This window comes from Alosa sapidissima, chromosome 23 (genome assembly GCF_018492685.1).
Source record: "Alosa sapidissima isolate fAloSap1 chromosome 23, fAloSap1.pri, whole genome shotgun sequence".
NCBI lineage: Eukaryota > Metazoa > Chordata > Actinopteri > Clupeiformes > Clupeidae > Alosa > Alosa sapidissima.
The window spans coordinates 26,557,301-26,571,597 of record NC_055979.1 but is presented as its reverse complement, the minus strand read 5'-3'; the positions used below and the strand labels follow the sequence as shown (position 1 = coordinate 26,571,597).

Genomic DNA, 14,297 nt, shown 5'->3' with positions numbered 1-14,297 from the left:
AACCATGCAAACAAAATAATCAATGACACCCCCACCCAACCCACTACTTCTTCCAGCTAATTGGTTTTTCCTTCTCTTGATCTACCTTCTTTCTGTATTTACCACCAACACTGTGTTGCAAGACAATAAAAATGTGTCTTGTCTTATTTATATTTTATTAAGTTGATCAGAGTATCTGGAACTTTCTAGCAGTCCAATCCAGTTTCACTGAGGTAAATATGAGGTGAGACAAAGACAGTCATCATACCATGTCCTAACTGTTTACATCATAGAATGCAAAAGTGGGTGCAGTGGTGATGAGATGCTTTACCTGGTTGAATGTACTAGTTTGTGCTGTGTCCCTAAAGCCTTAAGGAAGTGGTATGCTCCTTCATTTGCACTCGTTATAGACAGGTGCCATTTAACAGGCAAGGGTTACACCGTTGGAAAAGTATACTTAATCCAACTGATGTGAAGAACTACAGACCTGTTTCCCTTAAACATAACATAATATTAATGAGTTTGCTAAAATATTGATAGGGACAATTTTGTCATCCCAAAATATTGGTATAGGGACATGTCGCCATGGTACCCATGCAAACCTATGCCCATGGCCAGGCCTGATGCATTTCAGCAGGTCAAGTGGTCCATTCTCAGGAACCTCCACAGACCTGGCACATCACTTGGTGGCTGTGGCTCTGTAGTGTCCTATATTTCAGCTGTCTTTGATAGATAGATAGATAGATAGATAGATACTTTATTGATCTCCAGGGGAAATTCAAGGTCTCAGTAGCATACAGACAACACACACACATTCACTAACAGCAGAAAAAATTAATTAAAAGTATATCATATAAAAAACACAACTAAGCAATAAGGACAGTAGAAGATAAAGAATATACTAAAATACAAATTATACTAACACTTAATCTAAATCAATTTAAAAAACAGTATCCACATAGTGGGTGATTAATCAATCAAGGGGCACTTGCAATGACTGAGGCAGGGACTGAGCCTGTGATGGCGCAGGCAATGCTTACATCTGCACTCTACAGGACCCCCAGGGCACCTTTGAGTCTCTCTCTCGTCCTAACTAGAACATCATCCAAGTAGACCACCACTCCTTCCTGGAGCCTCATTTATAATGCTAGTGCAGTGCCCGTTCAGACATGCTATTCCTGTAGAAAACCCAGAGCCCAATTGCATGCTCACAGGTAGGCGTGTTTTAAAAATAGGATGATAGGGAAAAACATTATTATTATTATTCCAGCTTGGCATTCAGTAATGAATACTGAATAATTGGCAGAATTGACCACAGAACAGCAAAAAAAAGTGACTCAAGATTTCTTTTATTCAACTTAATCTCACAAACATCATTGCCATCATGTCATGAACAGTGACACATCTCCCTTTTCGTCTCAGTATTTTTTTCCATTGCACACTCTCAGACGTATGTGACATTGTACAATGCATCTCTTTTCCTCCTTTTCTTTAAGTTCATTATGCGGCTCATCAGCTGGTTCAACCACCTGATGTACTTTGACACCTGTGTGTACACTCCATACTTTCCCTCACGAGCACAACCCTCTCCCCAGCTCACTACACCTGTCACAAACCAGGTGTCCTTGTACCGTGTTACGTGAGGTCCGCCACTGTCACCCTGGCAGGCGTCCTTGCTTTCCTTGTCAAATCCAGCACAGAACATGTGCTTGGAAATTTTAAAAGAGCTGGACTCCATGCAAGTTGCACGGTCCACATAGGGCACTGTCAGCTTCTGCAGTAGAGTGGCCTGTGGGCCGCGCTCACTAACGCGCCCAAAGCCACTTATCATGCCATCCGGTTGATGCATCAACACTCGCTCTGCAAAATCACGGTCTGGTAGACAAGCGGGTAAAATGTACTTGGTGAACTTTATAGGTGTTTTCAGTTTGATGAGAGCAATGTCGTTGTGGTAGGTCTCAGGGACGTAGTTAGTGTGTGTGATGTAGAGCTCCACCGCATGTGTGGCTTCCCTGCCTTCTGCCTTGTTGGTGTTGAACTCACCTGAGAAACATTTCACACATAACTCTGAATGAATGAACATGAATTAAACATCAATTGATATCGATAAGGCTAGTATTTATAATAATATATTTATAATGTTTGTCACTCTTCTGTAGATACCTTCAAGTAAAGTGTAACTGTTTTTTGTTTACACTAGTAAAGAGCCGCATAATGACCTGGGGCAGCCGTGGCCTACTGGTTAGTGCTTCGGACTTGTAACTGGAGGGTTCCCGGTTCGAACCCCGACCAGTAGGCATGGCTGAAGTGCCCTTGAGCAAGGCACCTAACCCCTCACTGCTCCCCAAGCGCCGCTGTTGTTGCAGGCAGCTCACTGCGCCGGGATTAGTGTGTGCTTCACCTCACTGTGTGTTCACTGTGTGCTGTGTGTTTCACTAATTCACAGATTGGGATAAATGCAGAGACCAAATTTCCCTCACGGGATCAAAATAGTATATATACTATACTAGTAAAGACTGCAAGCTGAATAGGCGTGCCGCAGTCTGTCTTCGTTTTAACACACTGAAATAGATTACTCACCAAGAACTATTGTTGTGACTTTGGACTGGTTCATACAATGGGCTGCAGAGAGGATGAAATACTCATTCAGGATGGTTCCTCCACAGAAGCCTGTCCCTTCTTCATCCATTAGAAGAGCCTGACGATGAGGGAGAAAGATATGATTTGTAGATTTATAGATCGAGGGGCATATGTACAAATTGTACTGAGTGCAACACACACACACACACACACACACACCTACAGATACAAAGTTCAATGCAGCAAATGTTGCATACTGAAGAAATGCATTTTCAGTTGGTGAGATATGGTGGAGTTATGTGTGTGTGTGTGTGTGTGTGTGTGTGTGTGTATGCGTGTGTATGCGCATGTGTGTGTGTGTGTGTGTGTGTGTACATGTAAATCAGGTTTTTCAGCCAAGTATACTTGCGTATACAAGGAATTCGGTCTCTGCATTTATCCACACAGTTAGAGTACACAGCTTCATTACTTGAGTAAAAGTACAGATACCCTTTGCTAAATTTTACTCAAGTACAAGTAAAAGTACAACAGTCAGATGTCTACTTAAGTAAAAGTACTGAAGTACTTGTTTTTAAAAGTAAAAGTATCAAGAGTACAAGAGTAGCCTACATTTTCTAAATATTGCATTACTACTGCCACAGTGCTTACATTTATGTACAGAAACGTCCTACATGGAGTTATGAAAAATTTTAATACCTTGGAGAATGTAAAAGGAATTGAAAGTAAAATCAAGTCATTTTCATCTTTTTACCATGTTACCAGGGATGGGCAGTATTTCTAATATATGTATTTAAAATACGTATTTCAAATACAAAATACTATTTTGTAATTGAAACACTTGAAGCGAAAACTATCATTAAATTGAAATAGTCTGGCGAGGTGGGGCCACAGGTTGGCACATTCCCGGGATGGACCTGCTGCGTCTTCATCCATTATTTCGTCCATGGTTTCGTCTCTTATCTAAATCTGACCATGGAGTTGACTTTGGCGGAAAGCTGAAGGTAATTGCTGATAGGCTGTCCCAATCAGTGGCGCCTGCACAATCCAATCACGTTTGAGAGGGAAACAACAAACTGAGGGTTTCCGAGATTTTTCTTTTTTCCTTTTTTTTTTAGAAGAAGTAACGGTACTCACGGTTAGGGATAGAAATGTAGTGGAGTATAATATTTGCCTCTCAAATGTACTTGAGTAAAGTCATGAGTACTCCCCAAAAATGATACTCGAGTAAAGTACAGATCCCTCAAAATTGTACTCAAGTACAGTACTCGAGTAAATGTACTCCGTTACTGTCCGGCTCTGGATTTATCCCACATGTGTGTGTATGCGTGTGTGTGTGTGTGTGTGTGCGCGCGCGCGCGCGCGTGTGCATATGAGTGTGTGTGTGTGTGCGTGTGTGTTTTCTGCTGTTGTGCACTCTTATCTCCACCTGCCAGGGACACTCCCCTGGAGGACACTCTTGTCCTCCAACAACCCGTGTTGTCCCAGCGGATTCAGGAAGGAAGTCATCCTCGTTCACATCAACCATGCTATATTCGCTGTCAGGACTGATGGTACTATCAGCAATGCTTTCTACTGTCTCTGTGGCCGTGTTGTGATGTTGTGTTGTTGTTGTTGTTGTAGAATTTGTGCTCTGTGTGGTGTTGTCATTATCTGGGATGTAAAAAAAGATTGTCCTTGTCTTCTTCATTGGATGGACAACACCACATTTAAAAGGATCTGTAACAAACCAAAATTTATATTTCAAATAAGTAATGGAGCTGGGTCCGTGTATTATTTGTTCATTTGATATTCAATTGAGAATCCAAAATGAAAAAACGAAAACAGGACTTGTTTTTTCATTATTTGTTTATGAATGTGATACAAACCAACAAATAATGCTTTGTTTTTTAGACTTTTGATTTCATGATCAGATCAAAAGTAGAACGTTTAAAAAACGGCCTCAGGCCTAAAACTGATTTTGATATTTATTTTTTCCGATTGCTCTGACCCGGAAATTATTTACTGACTTCCATTGCCAGCTGCTGCTTCTGTTTTGCAGTGTTAAATCGGACTAGGCCTACCAGTCCGATTATACCTTTACCACACACAATTTAACCTAAAGATATATATTTAAATGACCGTTCGGACAGAGCAACAGAATCTCTTTTTTCCCCCTCAGTCGGCAGTCTAAACGAATAGGTTTTTCTACTATATGCTCGATTAGAGTAGCCAGAAATGTTCAAATGGGTGGGTACAGAAAGAAAAGGGTGGGCAAAGCCAATTTGATTGAACATAGCCTAAGAGAAGCCTAGATGAGACACACCATACAAACATTAATCGGCATGTTATATTTATGACATAGTGGAATTTATTGAATGCATTTTATCACAGCTGACAAATTAGGCAGAAACATTTTAAACTGGAGCAAAACAATGCATGAATGTAGGCCTAGCTTCGGAGCGTCACATGAAACACAATTGAGACAATAGATTGACCATATTGTACAAGTGCAAAGCCTTATCATAGGCATGTTACATTCATGACATGAAAAGTAGAACTTATTGAACAAAAATGGCAAATTACGCAGTCGGCTAAACATTTTAAACTTGCGCAAAACGGCATGAACCCAACGGTGCGTCGCATAACTTAAAACACAAACTGAAGCAACAGCTTGGACAATCCTACTGCAAAGCCTTTCCTTGCATAGGCATGCAACGTCTATGACATAAAAAGTGGAATATGAACACATTTCACACCTGACAATTAAACGGAGCTGCCGCCTGTTCGCGATTTGACTGATTCTTGAGCTCTCAGAGTAGTGTTGACTTGCGCGTCTTTTTTAGATGGTGAACGTAATTGGACGGGCAAGACTGACAAGTAGACTACTATATGGCTACGCCTATGGCTCGATTTGAATTATTTGCTCTGTTTGTGAATGAAGTTGTAGCCCCTAGTATGTGTCCCTAGTTTCCCTGTTTCCCTGTGTAATCTCACCAGAAGGCTACTGCACCTGGCTGCCTTCCAATGACGTTGGCGACAAATGATGATCTGAGCTGATAGATCTAACATCTAGGCCTACTTAACTAACATGGGCTGATACTACATAGCCTAGGCCAGTCATTACTTCTATAATCATGGGGCAACGGTTTGGGCGAACGCGATGTTCATAAACGAAACAGGCATGAGAAGGGAGATGATTTTCTGTCGATTCAACGAAACCAAGTTTGCCATCGTTGCGCAAGTCGCCCAATTTCTTGCTATAGTTGTTAGACAATAGCCTATTTTCTGTCGCTAGGGATGGCCAAAATTAAATCTAGCAACAAAGTCACTAATTGACCTGTCGCTAAGCCCCGCCCCCCATTGTTACCGTGTGAAAACTCAGACAAACAAACCAGACTTGAATAGAAATACATTGTGGACAATGGCAGCTGACAGTATATGAAAGCAGGCTTTGAGGACGTTTTGGTTGATAAAAGGATTTACTTTCCTCCAGAAGCTATCAAAAGGGACTTAATTATGCTATGGAGGGGTGTTTTCAAAACTTTAGAATACATACAAGGTGACAAGCAGTTGTGGCGAGTAGCCGTGCAAATCACCTGCAAAAACCACTGACGTTAATGCTAGCTAGCTAGCTAGTGGATGATTGATACAAAGATAACGTTAATTATCTTAATAACGTTAATATTTGATGTAGTAAGAATATAGTAGTTGGTTAATGAGCATTTTCATCTTGGGATTTAACAGGGAACCTGTGCCCACGTTGTTGGCTTAGTAGCCTACATTATGTCGAGCTTTTGCAAACGCGAGAGACGTCCTGTAGGCTACTGTTAATGAAAATATACCCTGTTTTCTAGCCTCTCGGGGTACCGGCTATCAGTATTACACGTCCCCCATGCAAAACGTTTGACCATGGTTATCCGTCAGGGTTTTTTGAGTTAATAAACTCCATAAATAACCATTAATTTGCCATTTTATGCCTGCTCCCTGTTGTTTCCTATGGAGTTGTCCGAGCTGATGTCCGAGTCCTGTTCAGGCTGGACTGTCATTGGCTCATCAGCGTTCTAAGGGTGGCGCTTAGCGACAGGTCAATTGGCAACACTGAGCCAGAGCCCGTCTACGGAGAGCCTCCCCACTCTCTATTAATCCCATACAAACCGAATTTGGCTGCAGTTCACCAGAGTTCACCTAGATGGCGATCGCGGGCGAGTCCAAAATATGGAGCTACATGGCTACATTTATTATTTTCACCTATTTAACAACTGAACCCCTCAGATTTTATTTTTCACAAAATGGATATGGATTATCAATCAAAAGTGAAATAATCCGGGAGTCATGTCCTTTCATTTTCTTACAGGTTGGGTTGTTGCCCATAACACGCTAGCATTGATGCTATGCTATGCTAAATACTCCGAAGCCTGTGCCCGATGAGTGCCCATAAAACGTTGGTATATGGCCGCCGAGTGGAGGGACTTGCCTAAAAGGACTTTGGTGAAGGTTCTCCCCTTATTAGACATTCTCTGACTGAGCACTGACAGGTCTAGACCAAGACTTGGATAGACTTCCAGGTCACAGAAATCAGAACAAATAAATATCAAAATCAGTTTCGGCCCTGAAGCCATTTTTTAAAGGTTATACTTTTGATCTGACCATGAAATCAAAAGCCTGGAAAACAACGTGTTATTTGTTTGTTTGTATCACATTCATAAACAAATAATGAAATAACAATAATGTTTTTGATTCTCAATTGAGTATAAAATGAACGAATGATACACAGACCAAGCTGGTGTGTAAATTGTGTTAATTTAAAAAAAAAAAAATTAGTAAATGTTACCGTCAGAATGGCAGTTTTTGCCATTTAAAGCCAGCTCGTAGCCCTGTGCGCATGAGCATCCAATTTTCTCGTCTATGACGTGACAGAAGTGGTCACAGCCACCGTTGTTATTCTCACACAGCTGAGGGATGGCTACGGGATGTAAAAGTCACAAAGTCAAATTCTCCAAACAAGAACAGTGACCTGAGTTTATATGGTATGCCCTGAATGCATGTCCAACTCAGTTAGAGGAACATGGCAACATTTTGGGAAATTAGCTTATACTCCGTCTCCCCCAGAGTTATATAAGATGATACATACCCTTCTCGCCTCTGTGTGAACTAGCATATAGCTCCCAAAAGTGACAAAAGGACTCCAACATTTTCCTATTTACATGTTATGTCTTGTATGGTTACAAATTACAAGCACAAATACCAATGTAAAATGAGACAGCATTTTTTTAAAACATATACTTATCTATATTCTCATTCAGGTGAAGCACTGCAACTTAGACGGAGGGATTTGCCCAAAGCCCTCTGCCAATCCCAAGTGCTTCGCCTGAATGAGAATATAGTTCCAAGTATGTAGAAAATCGCAACAATTTCCAAAGAAATGTGGGCTAGTTAAAGGCTCAGTAGGTAACACAATATCAATGGAATTATGCTCAGTTTAACTCAGGTTGGTGTCATATACACCATCACAGAGAGTTATGTATCCTATATGCTGACATACCAAATTCACAGTTGTAACCGTGAAATCCTTGTGGGCAGAAACAATTGTATTTCCCGATTCCGTCTTTACACTGGCCGTTATTTATACATGGCTGGGACGTACAAGCATCTCCATCTGTATGACCCCACAGACAGAAATGAAAATGACATGTCAGTGAACCTTTGTAAGCATTGGTTCAACAATAACAATAACAGAAATCTCTATTATAGCTGCTTTAGGCAAGTGCAAACCGACTTCAATATTTAACAAAACAAACCTAACAAAATTGAACTTGTTTCTATAACTAACTAAGGAGCAAGTCCTCTCCATGCCCTACTCCTGCTTCTCTCAGTAAAGTTTTGTACAATCTTACATTCTCTATCCTTGGTTACTCGATTATCACAGTCTGAACAGCTAAAAGTGCTTGAACTGTAACAAAATCACAACATTTAGTTTGAGTGTGCATGTGTGTGTGTGTGCGTGTGTGTGTGTGTGTGTGTGTGAGAGAGAGAGAAAGAGAAAAAAAGAAAGAGTCAGAGTATGTGTGAGAGAGATATGTGTGTCTGCATGTTTGTGTAAATGTAAAAGAAATCCTGAAATATATAATGCACATGATAGACGTAATGCACACATGCATCCACAAGCGGTGATCATCGGGGTCCAAGCAGTTACTCAAATGGGTCAGTTGCAGCACCCCCTATGGATGTAATTACACATGCATCCAAAAGACAGTGGCAGTAATTCTGCCTGTCAAATTTATTACATTTTGAAATCTCACATCACAGACTCTGGCACAAATTGTTTTGGCTGCTGAATTTTGATAGGCCATTCGCAGCCATTTTGTTGAGTGAGCCAAATAAAACTTTATAAGATGAGCATATGTAACCAAGTGTGAGCATACTAACTTTAAAAATTGCTTAATAGCTTAAGCAGTTCCTGAGACACAGAAATCCATATTACAGCACTCATTTGGGACAGAAGTTCACAAAATGTTGTGTACATCCAGAGAATGTCGTAATGTACTGTACTGATAATCTTCACTGATCATTGCACATGTACCAAATTTCACAACATGGCTACTGTCATGGTGATAGTGCAAGTAAACAGAAGGCAAAACATCAGGGAATAACATCTAGTTAAGCAATCTATCATTTTAATTATTTCCGTTACAGATGAAAAATCGGTACCAAGCAACAATAAACTTAACTAAAAATAAGAAGAGCTTACCAAAATACACATTCCAGAACTCATCCTGATAGGAAAAAATCAAATCGGTCATTTTGATCACTAATCACACATTTCTGTGCATCAACATCAGAGTTATTACCGTATTGGTCCGAATATAAGACGAGTTTTTTTTTTTTTCAAAATATGACGAAGTCGTCTTATATTTGCAGCCTAACAAAAAAGGAAAAATGAGTAACAAGTGTTTTAAATTTAATGAGCAGCCACCATCCTTCTACACAACAGTGGCACAAGTGCAAATGATGGAGAGTCCAGATCATCTCAAACAAAGTGGTTCAAAAGTAGGTCAAGTTAACCAACAATTGAGAAGGATCTGTGGATGGCAATTTAAAAATCATATGGTGATTAATGCGATGGCGAGCCCAGGAAGACCGTCTTAAAAATGCCATCAGTCATAATCAAAATCCATATGGTCCTAAAAGCGGCAGATTCCAACAGATTGATAGGAGAGTGTGTGAATATGTGACTGAAAAACGTAATAACGGAATGCTCATTACCAAAGCTGTCATACAGCTGAAGGCTTTGGAGAGCGCTAAAGAACTCAAACCTTAATGATGCTGCGCAATGGACTGTCATTTCGTCGCAGAAGTCGTGCCCAGCATTTGCCCTCAGAGAGGGAGAACCTAACTGTCTTTTCAGTGGTATGTAGTACGGAGCCCCTAAGGGGACATGAGCAAAAAAATAAATAAAGTTTAGTTTCATGTGCTCACACGGAACTTTCATATGCGCACGCAAAACTTTTGTGTGCGCACATGAAAGTTTCAGGTGCTCACGCAAAACTTTCTCGTGTGAGCACGCAAAACTTTCTCGTGTGAGCACGCAAAACTTTTATGTGAGCACATGAAAGCCTGCTGTATATTGATGTAGCCTGGGGCATTACTGGAGACAGTGACAGCTAGAGAAATGACTACAGTACAGGAGTTAGTTGTACTATTTAATCTAGCTCTTAATCTAATCTTAATCTAGCAGGACATTGCTGCTTTGCTTGCAAGTAATCACCATTATATTGTTCCCATATAACATTTAAACAAATTGTGAAGTCTTGCAATCTGTTCTGTCGCATGGGATACACCGGTTTAGATCGGGCAATTACTTTAATTTATGAACAGTTGCAAACATCTCTATGAATATAGGTAACCTGACTCTCGCCAGATGAATTTTGTTCCGCCTAGCTCCACTCATCCATCTGGGATCGATTCAGTGGAGAGGTGTTTCAGAGGGCTGGGCCTTATCAAAAATCCTTGCATATGATTGGATAAGGCACTTGTCCGTCATCTACTGACGTGTTACTTCAACCACTCACATCGAAGCCAACCCGTGACGCTGAGAACAGTCTTAGTCGCTTCTACGCTACGTCACATCTATGAAACTCCCGCTCCGCATTCTGATTGGCTCTACCATAAAATCTGGTGCCGAAATAACTCTCAACCGAAGCAATCCCAGATGGATGCGAGTGGAGCTAGACGGAGCTAGGCAGAACAAAATTTATCTGGCGAGAGTCAGGTTAGGATATAGGTCGATGTACACAAAAATGCAAGGAGAATGAATGTATTAAACATAAGGAAAGAGGATGTTCATTTAATTCTAGGAAAACTAGACCCAAGGAGTGATGAACTCAGAGTAAGGAGACGGCTCTGTCACCAAAACTACTTTGCTAAAGGGTCTAAATATATGTGGTACAAAGACTCTCATAACAAATTGTTCATAAACACAGACAACCGACATCCTTTCTAATGAACCGGAGCTCGTTGCTGACTGTGGCAGGTGGCTGCATTCTATATATAATAGTATAGTATATATACTCTTTTGATCCTGTGAGGGAAAGTTGGTCTCTGCATTTATTCCAATGGTCCAATGACGCAAAATACTTCAAAGCGTTCACGTTGTCGGCGCAGGAATCGATATTTTTCATGACTCTTAGGTAGAGCCCTTAAATTCGCTTTAAATTGATAGCCTATATGATGCTGTATAATATAATGCTGACTTACAAACTTACAAAAAGTCTTTATAGACTAATAATGCCCATTGGTCTTCAATGTAAAACCTGCAAAGCATCAATAGCTTACTTTTCATGTGCTCACACGAAACTTTCAGGTGCTCACACAAAACCTTTTCATATGCGCACATGATAGTTTCGCCTGAGCACATAACTAAACTTTGATTTTGTTTTTGCTCATGTCCCCTTAGGGGTTCTGTAGATTTTTCCCAAAGTCCTGAAAAGGGGGTTCGTCTTATATTCGGGCCAATATAAGGTATGTCAAGAATTGCCAGACTGACTGAAATTGCCAGACTGACTGAAACTGAAAAAGCGAGGGAGGTTAAACCATTCTCTCACCGTTTTCTCATTATTCTCAAATATTTCTCTGGCCTCTTCCCAGTTACAAGACTCCTCAACACATTCCCGCTCCATATTGCCCTGCCGGAATTCCTCAAATGGGCTGTTGGCTCGCTTCCATCGTTTAAGGACCTGATTGGCATGCCGACTCTGGAGGAAAACTGGTGGGGGGGGTCAACAATAACTTCATTAAGAAAAATACTGATATCATCAACATTATAATCTTGCTCAATGGCACAACAGTGAAAGCCAGGTATTGAAACTACAACTTTTCAGGCTAGAGATAGATAGATAGATAGATAAGATACATTATTGATCCCCAAGGGGAAATTCAAGGCTACATACTACTACTACATCCTTAGCCACTACACTACCACCGCCCCAAATTATAGTCGTGGTTCATCCAGCGTGTTTTGGCAAGGACAGGTATGGAAATCTCATGACTTCACCACTGGTACCTCAGGGATCAATACTTGGACCCCTTCTATTTTCCCAGCTACACCACTTTCTTAGGTGAGATCATCAGCACCCGTGGATTTTCCCAATGGATGGACAGTTATACAGATCGTACTCAACTTTACCTGTCTCACCTCAGATGACTATTTCTATATTTATTACATTATTCCTTTCCCTTCAATACAGGTCCCACTTGTTTCACATCGACCCAGTCAGTCAGATATCACTTTGCTGTAAGTATTTACATAGTTTATGCTAGTTTTGGTCCTTATGGCTCTCTATACTGATCTACTTATCTGCCTCCCCACTAAGTTTGTGTCTAGATCTTGACGTGCACAGATAATATCCGCTTTATAAAGGTCTGAGTAGGCTTCTGAGGATACGGCTGTGGCCATCCGTGTCAAGTATACTCCTTTGCTGTTGCAGATATGTCTCTCAGCAGCACAAGCTGTGTCATCAAGTCTAAAAAGTTTTCTCTGCCCCTTTATAACTGTTCATCAAGACAGTATACAGTAGTTTCTGCATATCTTGTTTTGTTTAAAATTGTTGGACCTACCAAAACATAAAATACACCATGGTTTTCTAATATGAAAGATTGTATCGTCCACACAATTTATGATTTTTGCTTCCTCAATTTACTACAACCTACGCACAATTTATTACCTATGAACACGTTTTAGTAAATTGAGCTCATGATATAATGTGCATGCAATTTACTTTAACTTGCCTACAAAATAAGTATTTATGAGTATTGTGTACACAATTTATGACCTTTAGGACACTGTAAGCTTAATTTATTAAAATGTGCCCACTGCTTCATAAATGTGCCCACATTTTAGTTTTAGTAAATTAAGCCCACAATGTTTATAATGTATGCAAAATTCTACCTTAACATGCCCACAACGTCAGTTATTTTATTTTAACTTGACCTTTTAGGGGCTCCGTAGTTCTTCCCTTTGAATGCAACCACTAGGGACATACATTTTTAATTTCCCTCCCTATAGGAGCTGTTCATTTGAGGATAGAACTAACATTATTCTGATGCTTCTTATGGGACAAGTGTTAACATTTCTCATACACAAATAAATCTATAGCATCCCCAATGATGCCTTTCTAATAGATACAACTTTAAGTATGTATTTTCATGACTTAATTAAGCTTGTCTTTACCAGAACAAATATCACAGTCACAATAATTACAACGGTCATCAATGAAATTTAACTATGACATTGATATAAAATATGTATGCATATAATTCCCATTTTCGGAAATAGTTTGAGATGTATTTAAGGACCAACACTTAGCAACAGCAGCAAGGAGCTAAATCCTTCATAACTTATTTGACTGAAAACATCAACTTCTTTGTTTTGCTTATCGCTCCACTGATGAACACAGCAAAGGAAAAACATACCATCTGCAGAAGTCTGGTGGAGCAGCAGAAAGAAGGAAAAGGTCAAAAAGACCAGTAACATGGTCAGTCCTCTAAAAAACACTTGAGTTCTGTCCTGGATCATACTGTGAAAAATCAGATACTGGACGAGGTCGATGACCTGCTTCGCAAAAATGACTGACAAGGAGAGAGAAGGAGAAACAAGGGGGAGGAGCTACAGGGAGATGGCTCATGGACAGGGGTGGAGAGGACAACAAAGTTACAATCCAATAATGTAAATACTGTTCTGTTGCCTTAGGGCAAAGTCTGGCAGTTTAAAGAGTTTAGACAGCTGTGATTATATGTGAGTGTAGTAATCAGTAGCCTACTATCATTTTATCGCTGTTCATTAAAGGTGCCATGTGTAAGAATTGAGGTAAAAATATCCAAAAAATGAGCTACACGCATCAAAAGAATGGAAGGAAATAAGGGTGATGATGTCATTAAAAAAATGACAAGGTATAGTGCTGAAGAGATATCAACCTGAATTAGCATGCTAAATTACTAGCCACAGCCCGACAAGTGTCATAATACCAGTTTCGGCCATGGGAGGCAGTATGCGGGTAACATAACCGCCAGCCAAACTGCAATACACGTGTCTCGGTTGTTACTCTAGGGTAGACAAACTCACTTTCTGGAGGTATACTGCCCCATCTTTTATGAAATGTGGAGTATGAATTGATGTATACTCCTGAGTACTGGAATCAGAAATGTATAGTTTATAAAACTGAGTACTCCTGAGTACTGGAATCAGAAATGTATAGTTTATAAAA

The 14,297-nt window shown here is 40.2% G+C and overlaps 1 protein-coding gene across 1 annotated transcript; it reads right to left on the bottom strand.

The window, feature by feature from the left end:
- Positions 1–1,312: 1,312 nt before the first annotated feature.
- Positions 1,313–13,665, bottom strand: f10 (coagulation factor X). The gene is made up of 8 exons (XM_042079734.1): positions 13,507–13,665; positions 11,640–11,800; positions 9,287–9,311; positions 8,081–8,194; positions 7,370–7,501; positions 3,986–4,275; positions 2,560–2,677; positions 1,313–2,022 (listed from the first exon to the last, which is right to left on the bottom strand). Exons 1-8 carry the CDS (start codon positions 13,607–13,609, stop codon positions 1,424–1,426), a joined length of 1,542 nt encoding a protein of 513 aa, XP_041935668.1. The 5' UTR covers positions 13,610–13,665; the 3' UTR covers positions 1,313–1,423.
- Positions 13,666–14,297: the final 632 nt, after the last annotated feature.